The sequence below is a fragment of the Bos javanicus genome, chromosome 17 (genome assembly GCF_032452875.1).
Source record: "Bos javanicus breed banteng chromosome 17, ARS-OSU_banteng_1.0, whole genome shotgun sequence".
Lineage (NCBI taxonomy): Eukaryota > Metazoa > Chordata > Mammalia > Artiodactyla > Bovidae > Bos > Bos javanicus.
This window is the reverse complement of record NC_083884.1, coordinates 58,649,409-58,666,517: the sequence shown is the minus strand read 5'-3', so window position 1 is coordinate 58,666,517 and position 17,109 is coordinate 58,649,409. Positions and strand designations below refer to the sequence as shown.

Genomic DNA, 17,109 nt, shown 5'->3' with positions numbered 1-17,109 from the left:
TGTTGACTGTGCTCCTCTCTCTGACAATGGTGGGGGCCGTGTATGAAGAGTGTGTGTAACTGCAGAGCCTAAAGAACGCCAGTTCCAGCACCCGGGAGACTTCGGGGCAGGCACGCACAGAAGGAAGAGCCCCCACACTGTGCTCCCCGAGCCGCCTTGCTGCACCTTTGACTCCCAGTCTCCTCCTCGGGTCCCCCTCACGCCTCTCTGTGGTGTCGTGTGGCTGCCCGGCAGTGTGTGCAGCGTCCCAGAAGATGCCAGAAACAGTTTTTCTTTGCTGTTGGAAGTCCCTGCGACTGTGACAAAGTATGTGATTCAAACACAGCCTGTCCTTAGACTTTTTTTGCCTGCTAAGATTTCCCATTTCTTTAACCCGAGAGCAACTTGTGCTGAGAAGCCACCCGTCTGTGTGCGTAAGCCACCTTTCTCTTTTTGTCAGAGCTGAGCCTCTGTCTGCATTTCCTCTGTGATCTGGTAGCGTTCCTGAAACGCGGTGAGGTTTAGTGTGCTTAGAAGGAGATGTTACCTAGAAAGTTGGTTGATAAGTGGTTAGGAAGCGTGGTGGTGGTTTCTTTCTTTTTCTCTTTTTATGGTGAGAGCTCCGAGAATTGTAGAGTGTCTCTCAAATGACATGTTTATCATTGAGGAAAAAGACCAGAAGGGACGAGGCTGTGACAGCGTCCCCGTCCTGTGTTGTGTTGTGAGACCTAGAGAGTCCTCTTTCTCCACAGTCACACTGAGAGTTACGGGTGTTGAAAACAGATGACATCATGAGTTCAGAAAGGTCACATTATAACCTGAGATGCAGGGCTAGGTGTACTTTGCCAGAAACATGTTTGCTTTACTGCCATCTAGTGAAGGAGAGCCTCTCAGGTAAAACTTGGAGGAGAAAGTCAGCCAGGGGGCTCACTGGAGGCCTTGTGCTGGCCATTAAGCTGTTAGCTCACCAGAAGCTTTTATCAGATGCCCAGGAGTATACCGTGGTGTGTTTTGCAATAAACTCCCTTCTCACTGTTACTTAAGATTCATAAGTCTGAAGCGTTTCAGTTTGCATAGGAAAGCACACTTTTCTGTTCACATTAGAGGACCATTTTCCCCCTTTCGATTTAAAAAAAGTATCATTCCCCTTTTTGTAAGGTTTTTGTCAACACTCCTAAATGCTCTTCCCACCCCTCTTCCATTTTCTACTGTGGTGATCCGCCTTTTTAGGGTACGCTTCCTGTCTGTACTGAAAAGAACGGTGACTGCGTATCCGTGTTTGTCTTCACCCCCAAGTATGGTTGGCGGGAAATCTCTATCATTGAGTGTCGCCAAGTGTTAGCTGTCGTCTTTCCCTAAGAAGTTCTCTGTTATCCCATTTGGTCTACACTGATTTTCCCCATCTCCATTCCCTTTGAGGCAAGTAAGACACAGAGCAAAACTGCCTACATGTCTCGAGCAGCCCAAGTGACCTCTGGCTGTTGTTCTGGCTTTTATTATGACTAAAACTGTCCACATGACTTGGATAGTCGAAAGGGTTGCCAGTCTTCTGTAGACATGAAGCAACATTTTGAGCTTCTATCCTATGTATGTTAAATTGGGTGTCTGAATCTTGGGGTTCACTTTGCCTGTTGACACTTTTCTTGGAATATTATTGTTTATAGCTAAGAACTGTTGGAAAACAGTACTTCAGACATAGGCATGTGTCTAAGGTAATGTCTTACTTTTAGCCATTTTTCCACCACTTTTCCCAATAATTAAAAATGTCCCTTAGTATTGACCACAAACCATGCCTAAATACGGCTTTGATCTGAAGTAGTGTGTATTTGCCCTGAAATCTACAACCCTTCTGTTCAGGAGCTGAAGACCTCAAGGTGGTGTTTCTGATATTCTGCTAGCTTCATGTGAATGTATAACACTAGATAATATAATACCTAGGATCACTTTGAGGCTCTTGAGATGATAGCAGACGCCTTGTAAATACACACTGGTGATAAAAACCGCCTTAGATAAATGTCACTCTGTATTTACATTTACTAAGGACTTGCTTTATCTGTCCCCCTTAAAAAAAAAACTCTTGACAGTTTTCCTTTCAACCTTGTGTTATATAGATTTTGTGCTGCTGCTTATTATGATGTTGGAGTATTTCCCATAAGGAATCCAATCATTACCCGTTAGGGACCTCTTCTTAAAAATACTTTTTATTTATTTATTTTCTGCTGTGAGGTGTACATGCTCTTCTGGTAAATAAGTCTGAGGTAAGATATTGATAAGAGACCAGAGGAGAGCTTCACATTTATTGTGTCCTTAATGAAGGAGCTCTAGAATATCCTTAATAAATACTGGTGAACTCATGGCTGCATTTACCCATCTCAGGTTCTCCAAGGAATAATGGGAAGGGCCACAGCTACAATAACTCTGCATAATCATCATTGACTCTGACTCTATTGATTGTGATTAACCAAGATGTATGGAAAACAGTTTGAAGTGTGTAGTGCGTGGATCTCATAAGGTCCATTAAGACGTTCATTATTTCTCCATTGATGCGTCTTAAGCTGCACTCGATGTTTGCAGCAGTGCATTTCCACAGAAAGACTGCACTGTGGGATTGAGTTCATTTTGTTAATTGCATAATAACAGCACAGTTGTGTTTCATAGAAAACAGTAAATACTCTTGCTTTCATTGATTTGTAATCTTTGGTATTACTGAAGAAAGTATGGAGTATGTGACTAGTTCTTAAAACCTCTGCATGTTAAGGGCATAAACATTTTTTGAAATGTGGGCACTGCACTTGTAGGGGCCTCGGCCTAATTGTGTTGTAGTCTTTAAACCACTTTCATCTTCTAAGTTTAAATCAGATTCGTGAGCATGTACTAAGCACAGAGGAACACTACAGACTCATTCCTTGTTCGGGGGAGGGGTACACCTCCCTTGCTCACAGGCAATGTGATACAGTCATTGCTGGTCACAGGCCAGTGTGAGAGGCAGGGTAAGGGAAGAGCAGGCGCCGTGGCACACGGGAGAGGCACCGGGGTAGGCTCCGAGCCAGGCAGGTTTCTCCTGAGAAGTGACTCCTCAGCTGAGTCTGGAAGGGACAGCGAGGAGTTGTCCAGGCAGAGTGTCATGTGGAGGAAGGATGCTCATGACTTATACACATGCTGCCCCTGCTGGCTCTCAAACCAGCGATGGACTTGGGAAGTCCATTACAGTGAGCTGGGCGCAATACAGCTTCAGAATCCTCAGCTCGGGGCCGTAGGCAACCACCACGGACTCACTGGATCTGACACACAGATGAAACCATTTGCTTTCCTGGCCTGAGGCCTGCATAACTAGGCTCGTTTTGGCTGCTGTGAGTACTTGATCAGAAGGAACTTGTGACTTCGTTTTACAGGTGGCTGTTTGAGCATGGTCCTGTAGAGGGTGAAGTTTTTTAAGACTTTTTTTTTTGTTTTTTATGTGGACCAGTTTTAAAGTTTTTGTTGAATTTGTAACAGTATTGCTCCTGTTTTATGGTTTGGCTTTTTTGGCTGTGAGGAGGCATGTGGGATCTTAGTCCCCCAACCAAGAATTGAACCCACACTCCATGTTTTGCAAAACTCAGTCTCAACCCCTGGACTGCCCAGGAAACCCCGAGGGTGAAGTTTAACCGTTCCACGTGTGGGAGGCACCTTTGCATTTGCCCAGTCCCACGCCCCTTGCCAGCACATGGAGCTTTTTCATCGTTGGCCTCTTGACTTCCAGTTGAGCTATAGTGGTGGAACTGATGAGTTAGGGTCAGGGACAGTGTCCTGCAAGCCTGAGTCAAGAGTATTGAAGAGGATAAATTCCTTATATTGCACTCAAATGGAAATAGTTCTTAAAAGCCATATTTGTTTCCAAGACACTGTCATTGGAGAAGGCAGTGACTTGCTGGCTAAAGCAGCAGTTAGAGAAAAGCCTGGGGACCCAGGTTGATCCCAGCTGTGCCACTAAAATGTTTCTTGTGACCTTGGCTGAGTCACTTAACCTTATGCCCAGCTTCTTAAATGAAAACAATGCCCCTGGTTGTGATGAAGAACCTTGAAAAAATTGTTTTCAGCAAATTAGCACTGGCACCTGGAAGCAAAATGGAACCATCCCTCCCCCACTTGGCTACTTAGACGGGAAAAAAGGTTAAAGGTGGTTTTTAGCTGTACAACATTTCTACGTTTTTCTTCAGGTCTCTTGGTCCAAATAAGTAGTCTGCTTATTGGAAATGTACTAGTTAATGAAAGCTCTTCGGTGGTAAATAATTTGAAATTGGCAATTACTCTGGCGTGCCGAGCTTGAAAGAGGCTCTTTTCCCATTCTTTCAACAAAAAAATCAGCTGTGGTCTCTGACGTGTTTATTTGGAGGTAAACTCAACCTCGCCAAGCAGGAGAAAGACTGGGAAAAGCATGCAGCTTCACTGATGCGTGCCGTGGGCTGGGGCAGCCTTCCTCGTTTGGAAAAGGCTTCTTTCTTCCTTAGTGTTTCGTTAGTGTTCTTACATCAGCTAATACGTTAGTTGCCATTGTACTTTGCACAGGCACTAATTAGAGAACCATCAACATTGGGGTCCAGAGGCTCCCTGACAATGCAACTGTCATAGTGGTGTCTTAATTGGTTGAGTGTAATTGTCATTAGGCAGCCATAAAGACATCTGGAGCTCTGGAGAAAAATCAGCCCTCGCCCCTTCCAGCTCTGTCCTTGCTTCTCCCGGCCAGTGTTGGGAAGCACTTTGAAACTGCACCGAGAGTCTGGTCCAGGTCATCTGCCCCAGCCAGCGTTTCTTCCTCAGGAAAACGTCCGCTTCTGTAGCACGAGTTCACGAACGTGGTGTCCGAGCGCTGCTGCCGTGGCTGCTTTCATGTGGTTCACTCTAGAGCCCGTTGCTGAGTCATCACGTAGTACCTGCTGAAGCAGGGTATTTATTCTCTGTTCTCATCTTAAAGGAGCACTGAGTCTTTTGTATTTGCCTCGTGAGTCTTTTTGCAGCAAAACATTTATGCTGTTATCATGCTCTTTCGCCATAAAGAATGGAGTTGACTTAGATGGATATCTACAGAAAGTTTTTTATTTACCGAAATAACGTAATTTATTCTGTGTTTTGTAGAGAGGTTTTAATCAGTCTGGAGGTAAATGGAAGAAGCTCATGCATCTCGATGTGTGTGTTCTGGGAGTGTCACTGACCATTAGCACTGGAAGAGGGACAGCAGAGAGAAGGTGGTGCCACTCAAACCAGTCAGGCTGTTACCTGGGGAGCCCCTTCTCTCAGCTGCATGTAAGGCGCTGTGGTGGAGGCTGTGGCACTGTGGTAGGGCCTTCATGGTCAAGTTGAGGACACATGGGACGTAGCAGGGAACACCATTTCTTCAGATTCAGGGGCACTGTAGTGGAGGCAGAGAGGGGTCATGGAGAAGGGGGGCCTGGGCTAGACCTTTAGACGTTATTAGGCTTGAGTGAGGGCTTCCCTGGTAGCTCAGCTGATAATGAATCCTCCTGCAGTGCAGGAGACCTGGGTTCAATCCCTGGTTTGGGAAGATTCCCTGGAGAAGGAAATGGCAACCCACACCAGTATTCTTGCCTGGAGAATCCCATGGACAGATTCTGGTGGGCTGCAGCCATGGGGTTGAAAAGAGTCAGACACGACAGCGACTCAGCACAACACAGCACAGGCTTGAGTGAGGTGGGTGGTTCTCAATCTGCTTAGCTCATTGGGAACAGCGTTGTCTGGTCCCACCCCTGGAGGATGAGATTTCATTGATCTGGTGCGCCCTTGGTTTTGGGAGTTTAAACGCATCTCAAGGGATTCTAATGTGTAGCCAAAGTTGGCCCATCTGGCTGGGTCATAAGGAGGGAAGGGGCTCCAGAAAGGTGGGTAATTGGGAGCCGAGGTGCAGAGGCACCCGTGCTGTGGAAGGCAGTGACCGACCGTCCCGGCTAGAGACTGGCTCCTGCTAAGGAAGAGGAGAAAATGAGGCTGGGAGAGGAGTGAGGTAAGTCTGTGGAGGGATCTCAGTGCCTGGCTGATAGTTAAAGCTTCATTCAGTGTGTTGTTAAGGCCTCAGGATTCACAAAGAGCTCCTTAGGTGTCAAGCGCTATTTTAGTTGAGCTGTTCTGATCACTGGATCAACAGCGGGGAGCAGGACCCAGCCCCTGACCTTAGAAGCTCATGGGTTCATAGGGGAGGTGATCAGTCAGATGACTGCATACACAGCTGCCACCAGAGGAGAGTCCATGCTGCTATCCTGGAAGATGGTAGCACCCATGGTCTGGTGTGGAGGGTGGAGGGAGAAAGGGAGAGAGAGCCACGTAGTCAAGTATTTCCGAGGGTTTGGCTGGTGCTGGGTGGCCGGAGGTGAGTGAGGCTCGGGAGTGGGGAGGCTGTTGTGGGGCGGCTGGGGGTGAGGGGTGGCCCAGGTCCAGAGGCAGCCTGGGGGCGAGGAGAGCAGGAAGGGTGTGGACTGCACGTGTAGTAAGTAGTGTGGTGATGTGTGCATGATGGCAGAGGGGCGTTGAGGAGCCCCCCAGTTTTGCACTGGTGACCTGGGACGAGTTCTGTCTCTGACAAAATCAAGAACTTGCAACGGGCCAGTTTGGTCATGGGCCAAGTCTTTTTGAGGAGAGCACGTGTTTAATTTTAGGTGAGTGAGTTGCAGCACGAAGGGGACAACTTCTTGGAAGAAAAGGCAGTCAGGAGCCTTCCCGATATTAATGGATGCTCCTCTGCGGCCTCTGCCCTCCATCTGTCTTCCCCCAAAAGAGAGAGGCAGACTGTATTTCATGGCTCACGGTTGTGGGGTGCAGCGGGTTTCAGGTTTGGATTTGGTCACCGTTGCTTTACCTTGGAACTCCTTGTGTAAAGGGAACTTGCAAATGGTGGGTTTCAAGCCCCCCAGATGCTGCCCTCGTATCCCCTCGGGGGCACCACAAAGGCCTTGAGGATGACTGGCGTGCTCCCATATGCAGGTCACAAGAAGCAGAATGACAGAGACGGACAGAAAGGAAATGCGTTTTCCTGGTTGGTGTAGTTCTTTCTCTCAAAGCTCCCGAGTCCCCTCTGTCTGTCTGTCACTTCTTTCTATTTCTGAATGATGTTGCCATCCTCCTCAGCCGCCTCTTGTGAATTGGCCGGTTCCTTTCACACAGAATTTAACCTCAAGAATCTAAGCATACACAGCCTAGAAATTCACACATGTTGTCTCTGAGTGTGTCTGTTGCTAAGCAAGTGGCCTTATTCCAGGGAACGGTGTAGTCATCCTTAGGGTGTCAGAGTCAGCGGGTAGTTTGGGTGCAGTGGAGTGTGTGTTCCTGTTGAGGTGGCCTCGTTGAGGTCACATGATCTGGAAGCGCTGTCTGGAGGGTCTGGGAGCCGGCGATTGGTCCTGGTGATTTCAGTATCTTGCCTTTGCTCGTGTGTCACCAGGCTTAATGACTGTCATGGAGTGAGCGTTTTTGTTTGCTGGAGGATCAGTGGTCAGAGGCCCATGAGTCCAGTTTTAGACAGCACATCTCTCCTCCCTGCCTCTTCACACTCCCACTCCCTGGGTACCATCCTACAGGGAGAGAGCCCCGTGGTGCAGCCTAGAGAGGGTGTGTGACAGGATGACCTCTGAATTCATGGTGTGTATATTCGTTGTCAACTAATGTGAGGAAAACACTGCTGCATTTAGTAAGTGAAGCATTCCCGAATCAGAGTAACCTTAGTTTATTAAGAAACCTCACGTGAGAAACTGATGCACAACTACTTCATAGATATATCATGTCATAGACTTCAGTAGTTAAATAAGTCTCGGAGTTATCTTTTTCGTTTCACTTGGAATGTGAGATGAAAGAAGCCCTGAAGGAACTGTGGCTTGGCCTCAGGAAGCCCGAACACCTTTCCCGTTGTCTGCATGTCTTTGTGTTCGTGTGGCTTCATTCTGAGGCTCTGAGCCTGTATCGAGCACGCCTCGGCACAGGTGCTTCGGTGTTGAAGCAGACCCTCTGCAGCAGCTGTGAGGAACTCTGCATAAAGGCCTCCAGTGGCAGGCAGCGCACTACCTTGTCATCTGGCCGTTCCATTGTCCCCGGGGCCTGGTGCCTGACCAGGTTCTGGCCCTGCCGCGGCCGTGATGGAGAGAGTCATTTGTTGGAGTGGCAGGCGTAATAGGAGAGAGTGAGTGCTCCCGCGCTCTAAGTGGGTGAAACCAGGGAGCGTCATGCATTTCGGCAAGAGCTTTTCATGAGAAGGCAGCACTGTCTGGCTGCTGAAGGCAGGACTTAATTGTTTCAGCAAATCAATTAGTCTTTAGGGACTTTAATCAGTCAAATCTGATGCATGGATGAGGTATTAGAAAGCTTGTGCCTGTAAGACCATTAGCCCTGTATGTGTGTGTGTGTGTGTGTGTGTGTGTGTGTGTGTGTATAAATAGTGTGGCTTCTGCACGTTTCTGCTAGTGATCCCTTTACTGGGAGGACTTAAGGTAGCAGAAGGGGTATAATAGTCGAAAAGAAAGGCAGGGAGATCTTGCTGTCCGGTGTTTTAATTACGGTATCCTCCTTTGAAATTGTCACCACTGTGCCACGAGGACAGGGAGCGTGTTCTCAGCCTTCTGTTCCCGAGTTGCCGTTCTCTCCTGTTGGGGTGACTCGCGTAAACAGCGTTGCAGCAGTGGGCCCCTACCTGCCTAGTCTTCCTCCACTGGCGCTTTCAGGCTCCCACAGGCTCTGCACCGCGGCCCTGCCATTCGCTCCCCTTTGGAACCACATGTGTCCTTCTTTTCCAGATACACGTCGGGAGACGTGAGGGTGTGGGACACGCGCACCTGGGACTACACAGCCCCCTTCCTGGAATCGGAGTTTGAGGAGGATGAGCCTGGAATGCAGCCATATGTCTCCTTTGTGAGGATAAACAGCTCGCTGGCGGTGGCAGCTTACGAGGATGGTAAGCAACCCTCCTCCCTATTAAGAGAAGATAAAAAGCTTGACAAAAATTAAGCAGCTGTGGCCAGCTCCCCTCTGTAATCCCTCCATACATACACGTGGGCACACACACAGGTTCACACACATACACTCATCCTTGTGTTTATGTGAAGAAGTTGGCCAATAACCCTCAATGCATTAGTAGGCATTGGAACACAGCACCCATTAAAACTGGTGTTTAATTCCTACTGGAACTGTTGGGCTGGGTTTTAGTGCCAGACACGAGGCTGGCCAAGCCATCTTAAGCAAATAACTTGTTTGGTGTAAAATATTAAATATGCTTGGCCTACTTTTCCTGTTGGCTCTGCTTGATTCAAAGGAAACAGTGAAAAGAGGACAGACAGAGATAATCTTTTGACAAATACGGAAATAGAAAAATAAAAGTCAGGGTCTACCTTTTCCTGGCACTAACACACTATATGAGATAAATTATGGTAATATGTTGTCTCTCTGGGACTCATAGAATTCTTTTTGTGTACTGGCAACTGTGGATTTACAGAACTGGGTAAGAAGAGTCTAATAGTTTCAATGGCCACGATACCGTATACCACCTCTCATACTCCTGACTTCCATTGTATTGTGAAGTCTGAATCTCCAAAATCTCCCCACTTGCTTGAATGTCAGGACCATGAGATATTTCAGAATGTTAGTGTTCATGTCATGGCATGGTTGCAGATCTTCAGAGGTAGGACAGAACTGTGGTAATGGAGCTGATGGGAACTTTATATGCATATGCCATTAAAAAAAATTAGGGCTGAAATCTTAAATACGTTCATTTTATTACTCTAACAATATGAACTCTGTTGTTTGGGTTTGGCATTATTTGGACACCACTGATGGATCTTTCTTTTGGCCTCTAGTAATTCAGCTAAGCTGTCTCTAGGGTATGTCATAGATGAGGTGTGTTTGTTGAGATCCTGCAGAGATAACAGAAGAGCAGCTTGAGTGTGATTCCTACATGCCAAATTACCAGTGAGGTTTTTTCCCATATAGCTATGCAAAGGTTTGCAGTACTTCTCTGTTAGAATCATACACTGCAGAACAATCTGATAGCCTCACCCTGCCACACACAAACAGATACAGACACACACCCCCCCACACACACCCTTCAGATCGGGAAACTGAGGGACACACACACACAGACACACGTACACACACACACACACCCTTCAGATCGGGAAACTGAGGTTCAGAGAAGCCAAGTGATTTCCTTGAGGTTGACTCGTTCATCAGTGGTGAATCCAGAACTGTGGTGGTCTCTCTTAGGCCGTACCCAGGATCCCACGCTGTTTATGTAATACTCCACAGAGACACTTACAGAACGGTGCATCTGATTTATTTGCACGCTCACAGCTCATCTCTCATGAGCTTGAAAGTCCGGCTTTTGAGGATATGCAAGTGTGCTGCTGGTTTTACATCGTTGGTTAAAATTGTCTTTGTCACCTCCCTGCTGTTGCACAGAAATATTAGGAAACCTTGTAGGAATGCCAGAGGAACTTCTCTTTTCAGTAAATACTTGGCAAGCAATTGCCATCATGTATTTTTAAATACTTGGTTTAAAAAAAGTTAGTAGTTAAAATTCAAACAGAGCACAAAAATATAAAATGTAAAACAAGAGATATCCAAAAAGAAGTTGAAGTGTTCCTCCCTGTTGCCCTACCTCTAGTTGCTGTCACATTTTGCACACACATTGCTTTTTCACCTAATAACAACATGTTTTGGGGTCTTTCTGTATTAGTGCTTATAGGTAAACCCTGTTCTCTTTCAGCCTGTGTAGTATTGCACTATGTGGCTGTACAATTATTTATTTATTAGGGCCTTTGGTGATGCACATTTGGATTTTGTTGTTGTTGTTATTAAAAACAGTACTGCAAAGCAGTATCCTTGAGCAGATACTGAGATGGACTTATACAAGTATATCTGCAGGGTAACTTACTGGTAATCACTGGATTGGAGGCTACAGATGCTTTACATATTGATAAGTATTGCCAGATTGCCCTCCAAAAAGGTTTCACTGGGTTATAGTCTCACCAAAAGTATATGACAGTATGTATACAAAAGTGTAATGATGGCTTCCTCATGCTTGTCTGCTAGGTGGCCACGGTGTTTCACCATAGTTTTTGTTTTGCTTATATAATTTTATATTTTTTCATTGTGTTGTTCAGTTCAGTCGCTCAGTCATGTCCGACTCTTTGCGACCCCATCGACTGCAACATGCCAGGCTTCCCTGTCCATCACCAACTCCTGGAGCTTACTCAAACTCATGTCCATGGAGTCAGTGATGCCATCCAACCATCTCATCCTGTGTCGTTCCCTTCTCCTCCCACCTTTAATCTTTCCCAGCATCAGGGTCTTTTCTGGTGAGTTAGTTCTTTGCATCAGGTGGCCAGAGTATTGGAGTTTCCAGCTTCAGCATCAGTCCTTCCAATGAATATTCAGGACTGATTTCCTTTAGGATAGACTGGTTGGATCTTCTTTCAGTCCATGGAACTTTCAAGAGTCTTCTCCAACACCACAATTCAAAAGCATGAATTCTTTGGTGCTCAGCTTTCTTTATAGTCCAACTCTCAGATCCATACAAGACTACTGGAAAAACCATAGCTTTGACTAGACGGACCTTTGTGGGCAAAGTAATGTCTCTGCTTTTTAATCTGCTGTCTAGGTTGATCATAGCTTTCCTTCCAAGGAGCAAGCATCTTTGAATTTCATGGCTGCAATCACCATCTGCAGTGATTTTGGAGCCCCAAAAAATAAAGTCTCTCACTGTTTCCACTGTTTCTCCATTTGCCATGAAGTGATGGGACTGGATGCCATGATCTTAGTTTTAAGATACTGAATGCTGAGTTTTAAGCCAACTTTTTCACTCTCCTCTTTCACTTTCATCAAGAAAACTTTAGTTGTTCTTCACTTTCTGCCATAAGGGTGGTGTCATCTGCATATCTGAGGTTATTGATATTTCTCCCGGCAATCTTGATTCCAGCTTGTGCTTCATCCAGCCTGGCCTTTTGCATGATGTACTCTGCATATAAGTTAAATAAGCAGGGTGACAATATGCAGCCTTTTGTGTTATTAGGTGCTTGTATTTCTTTCTCTGTGGATAGTTTCCTCATTTTCTTTGGGTTGTTATCTTCTGTGGTTGAAAATAAGGGCTAAGGAAATAAGCTTGTCCTTGTTCTTAAATATTTTTTCAATTTGTCACTTATTTTTCAATGAACTTTGTTTATGGTTTATTTTTCTAGATAGTAGTTATGTGTGTGTGTATATTTGTGATTTTAATTTTTTAATCAGTAAATGAGTGGGTTTTATTTTGTAATTTAATATGTTTGACTAATACATTGATGTCAAGCTAACATAAAGTTGTACATTGCAAAGTCTTCTACCCGTTTTTGTTCACTCCATTCTAAAGCAACCATATTTTTTAGTTTGTCTAGCTTGCAGTATTTCTTTATTATAAATACAAAGTATTGATATCTGTTCTTATTCTTTCCTCTCCCCCTTTAAACAAAAGATTGTTGTCGTTCAGTTGCTCAGTCATGTCTGACTCTTTGCAACCCCATGGACTGCAGCACACCAGGCTTCCCTATCCTTCACTGTTTTCTGGAGTTTGCTCAGACCCATGTCCATTGAGTCGATGATGCCATCCCACCATCTCATCCTCTGTCGCCCCTTCTCCTCCTGCCCTCAGTCTTTCCCAGCATCAGGGTCTTTTCCAGTGGGTTGGCTCTTTGCATCAAGTGAGCAAGGTATTAGAGCTTTAGCATCACTCCTTCCAATGAATATTCAGGACTGATCTCCTTTAGGATTGACTGGTTTGATCTGCTTGTTGTCCAGGGTACTCTCAAAAGTCTTCTTCAGCACCACAGTTCAAAGCATCAGTTCTTTGGCACTCAGCCTTCTTTATGACCACATCCGTACACGACTACTGGAAACCCATAGCTTTGACTCTACGGACCTTTGTCAGCATGTTACTTTATAACATTGTTGCGTACCTTGGCGTTTTTTTTTTTTTTCACTTAATGGTGTATCTTTTTTTTTTTAATTGAGTAAATTTGACATATAATATTGTGTAAGTTTAAGGTGTACAGTGTGTTACTTTGATACATTTATATATTGTAATATGGTGGCCATTGTAGCAATATTTATAATATTACATAATTATAGTACAGTATTATTATCTGTATTTCATTATACTGTGCATTAGAACCCTGTGATTTATTTATCACTTAACAAGTTTATCACTTGACAAATGATACTTTTGTATTTTTTATTTGTACTTTTAAACACCATCAATCCTATCCCTCATGCCTCCTACCTGCTGGTAACCACCATTTTACTGTTTTTTTAAAAATAAGTTGACATAGATTTCACAATGTAGGTGTTACCATATAGCACTTGTCTTTGTCTGACTTATCTCACTTAGCATAATATGGTCAAAGTCCATCCACATTGTTGAAAATGACAGGAATTCCTTCTTTCTCATGACTGAATAGTATTTTATTATGTGTTGTATATTTTGGGTATATATACCATGTCTTTTAAGGGGCTTCTCAGGTGGCCCTAGGGGTAAAGAACCTGCCTGTTAATGCAGGAGGCGCAGGTTCGATCCCTGGGTGGGGAAGACCTCCTGGAGGAGGAAATGGTAACCCACTCCAATATTCTTGTCTAGAAAATCCCATAGACAGCAGAGCCTAGTGGGCTACAGTGCATGGGGTTGCAAAGAGTTAGACACAACTGAAGCGACTTAACACCATGTCTTTTTTTTTTTTAATATTTATTTGGCTGCACAGGGTCTTAGTTGCAGCATGTAGGATCTTTAGTTGGTGGCACGTGGGATCTTAGTTCCCTGACCAGGTATCAAACATAGGCCCTCTGTGTCATGAGTGCAGTCTTAGCCACTGGACTGCCAGGGAAGTCCCTGTGCCATGCCTTTTTTATCCGTTCATCCACTGATGGGCATTTGAGTTGTTTCCATATCTTAGCTAGTGGAAATAATCCTGTAATAAACCTGAGAATGCTCACATCTTGTTAAAGACATAGCATGAAAGGTTGTCCATGTCAGTGCCTGGGAAAGGCGCTCCTTTTTCATGGTATCCCACTGTGTACACTATGATTTGTTTACTTAGTCCTTTATCGAGGAACAGTTGGGTTGCTTCTGCTTTCACTGTTACAGTGTTGTAGTGAAAAGCCTGTACATATGACATTTCATGTGCATGCAGGATGGATTGTTTCCTGCCAGAAAATGTCTGTGTCAAAAGGTAAATGAAAATGGGGTTATATTATGTAGCATTCTTACCAGCCCATTTTTTTTAAGTTTTATCAGCAAAGTTATTTGTTTCAAAATGTTAGGTGTCACTTTGATAAGAAATGGTATCCAAATGTTTGAATTTACATTTCTCTTAGTGTGAGAAAGGTTGAATTTTTTCACATGTGTACCTGCCACTTGTAATTTTTTTCTTCTGTTACTTTTAGGGCTTAAAATTTTTTTTTTAATTAAGATATAGTTAATGTACAATACTATATAAATTTCAGGTGTACAACATAGTAATTCACAGTCTTAAAGGTTGTAAACCAGTTTTAGTTATCATAAAATACTGACTATATTCACTGTGCTGGATAATATATCCATGTAGCTTTTCAAATTTTGTACATAGTAGTTTGTGTTGCTTCAGCTCCCATCCCCATCTTGTCTCTGCCCCTCCCCTTTCCCTCTCCCAGGAGTAACCACTAGCCTGTTCTTTATATCCATGAGCTTGTTTCTTTTCTGTTAGGTTTGCTTATAAGATTCCACATATAAATGAGATCATGTCTTTTTCTGTTTGACTTACTTCACTTTAGCTTAATACCTTCTTAAGTCCGTCCATGTTGTTACAGATGGAAATTCCATTGTTTTTTATGGTTGAGTGGTATTCCATTGTGTGTGTGTGTGTGTGTGTGTATATATATAAAAAACACAATATTCCAGTGTGTGTGTGTATATATATATATAAAACACACCATGTTTTCTTTGTATCTGTTGATGGACAGGTTGCTTCCATATCTTGGCTATTGTAAATAATGCTGCTATGAAGATTGGGGTTGCATGTATCTTCTCAAATTAGTGTTTTTGTTTTTTTGGAATATATACCAGAGTGGAATTGCTTAGTCATATGGTAGTTACATTTTTAGTGTTTTGCGAAGTACTCTTTTCCAGTGTCTGTACCAGTTTACTCTCGTACCAGCAGTGTATGAGGGTTCCCTTTTCTCCACATCCTTGCCGGCATTTGTCATTTGTGTTCTTTTTGATGACAGTGTTTTGGATTGTCTTTATGTTTGAATCCTGACCAATATAGAGTTCATCCTGGAATAGCATATGAATCTGATTATATCTTTCCAACATTTCTTAGTAGAAAGCCCATCTCTGCCTCACTTGTTTGAGGTGCTACCTTTACAGATTTTTACATATGAAACTCTTAGTATTTCAGTCTGTTTCTAGATGTTACATTTTGTCCAAGTGGTCTGTCTGGTTGCTTACATTTACATCATCACATTTCAGCCTTACTATTTTGGGTTTCATTTTACCCTTCTGTGGGTAAAATCTGTAGTACTTCCTTGGCTGCATCGTTTGCGTTGAAATCTTTGATGTGTCTCAAATTCCTTTTAGAATTCCCAGGTGGCGCTAGGTGGCGCTAGTGGTGAAGGGCCCGCCTGCCAGTGCAGGAGGAGATTGTAAGGGACCTGGGTTTGATCCCTGGGTCGGGAAGGTCCCCTGGAGGAGGGCATGGCAACCCATTCCAGTGTTCTTGCCTGGAGAATCCCATGGACAGAAGAGCCTGGTGGGCTGCAGTCCATGGGGTTGCACAAAGTCAGATACGACTGAGCAACTCAGCACGCACGCACTCCTTTTAGTATTAGGATTGTTTCTTTGATGATAACTCCTGAGTTTTCTTGTTCCTCTCTCACTCAGCTGGTTTTATCAGGCTGATAGGAATTGTTACCTTCTGAGATAAGCAACAACTTTTCATTCGCCCCTCCCACCCCCAGACCTCAGGAGGCACTGTCTTTAGTCTTCCTTCAGTTTAGCAGATTGGAACTATGATATCTGTACTAACATATTCATGAGTAGCTACTTCTAGGCAAAGACAGATCAAGATAATCAAATGCACGTTTCGTAGTGCTCCTCTCTAGAGCAGTGAACACGCACTTGTTAGGCAGTGCCATGGCACAAAGGAGATTCACCTTGGGGGTCTGAAATTTGTGACCGTGCTCCACAGAGAAGAAGAAGACAATAAAACGAGTTAATGAACTTCAGCTCCCTGGTTGTGCCAAAGGGAAGCTCTGTAGCCGTGGAGACCCCCTCAGTGGTCTGTCTGTACATGTATTCTCCACAGAAGGAATCAAGTCCAGAGGCGGAGATGGAAGCTGGTCTGGGAGAGAGTAAGCCATCCCCACGTCCTTTTTAGCCTCCCTGTCCGGTAGGAACACTCTTATACCCACCTGGGGTGGTGAGATTTGGCAAGATGATCCACACTTGTGATTTTTTGAATTCCAACCCACTGGCCTCATATTTCTTCTGCCTTGTTTCCGATTGTCAGCTCTGGCCGCTCTCCAGTTTGATTTTACCACTAATTGTGTTGCACGTTACCATACCGAAATGAATCAAATCAGAATGCTTTTCCTGGAGCATTAGATAAAGCAGGCGAAGGTTCTGAGTAATGAGCAGATGCTGCTAATGCAGGGACAGTGCAGACCTTGCCAGGACTCCATCTGCTCCATGCTTGCCTGCCTTTGGCCTCGAGCCACCACATTAGGGAATGGCAGCGTACTCGAAACCCGCTCCCTGCTCAGAGTTTGTCTCAAAAACTCACTCTTTGGTTAGAAATGAGATTACACACTTCTAAGGTGCAAAGAAGTTCTGATTTGTCCCTGTAGGCGGAGAGCGGAGACTCAGTGCTCTTCAGCACGTGGAAGCCTAGGTGGGACAGCCAGCAGTCATCTTTCTGGGGTGCCATGGAGCCAGGCAGAGTGGCTTATCCACTGGTGCAGCCCTCCCAGTGCAGTTGTCTGTGCCCACACACACTCCGTTGTCCAGGACTCTGCTTGCCCCGGGCTGGAGTGACTGATTTCTTGTTTCCTGACGTGTGTACAATGGATGGGAGTGGGTCTCTCCAAGCTTCTTTTCAGCAG

General features: G+C 44.7%; 1 protein-coding gene across 3 annotated transcripts in view; it reads left to right on the top strand.

Annotated features, from left to right (window-relative positions):
* The window catches only part of FBXW8 (F-box and WD repeat domain containing 8), a 113,525-nt gene that overhangs the window by 40,018 nt on the left and 56,398 nt on the right, over positions 1 to 17,109 (top strand). For all 3 annotated transcript variants that reach the window (XR_009730387.1, XM_061384891.1, XM_061384890.1), the window contains one exon: positions 8,751 to 8,908. Coding sequence is in view for 2 of the 3 variants with exons in the window: in XM_061384891.1 (XP_061240875.1) it covers positions 8,751 to 8,908 (158 nt within the window). In the remaining variant the exon portion in view is untranslated. The remainder of the gene's footprint in view (positions 1 to 8,750; positions 8,909 to 17,109) is intronic.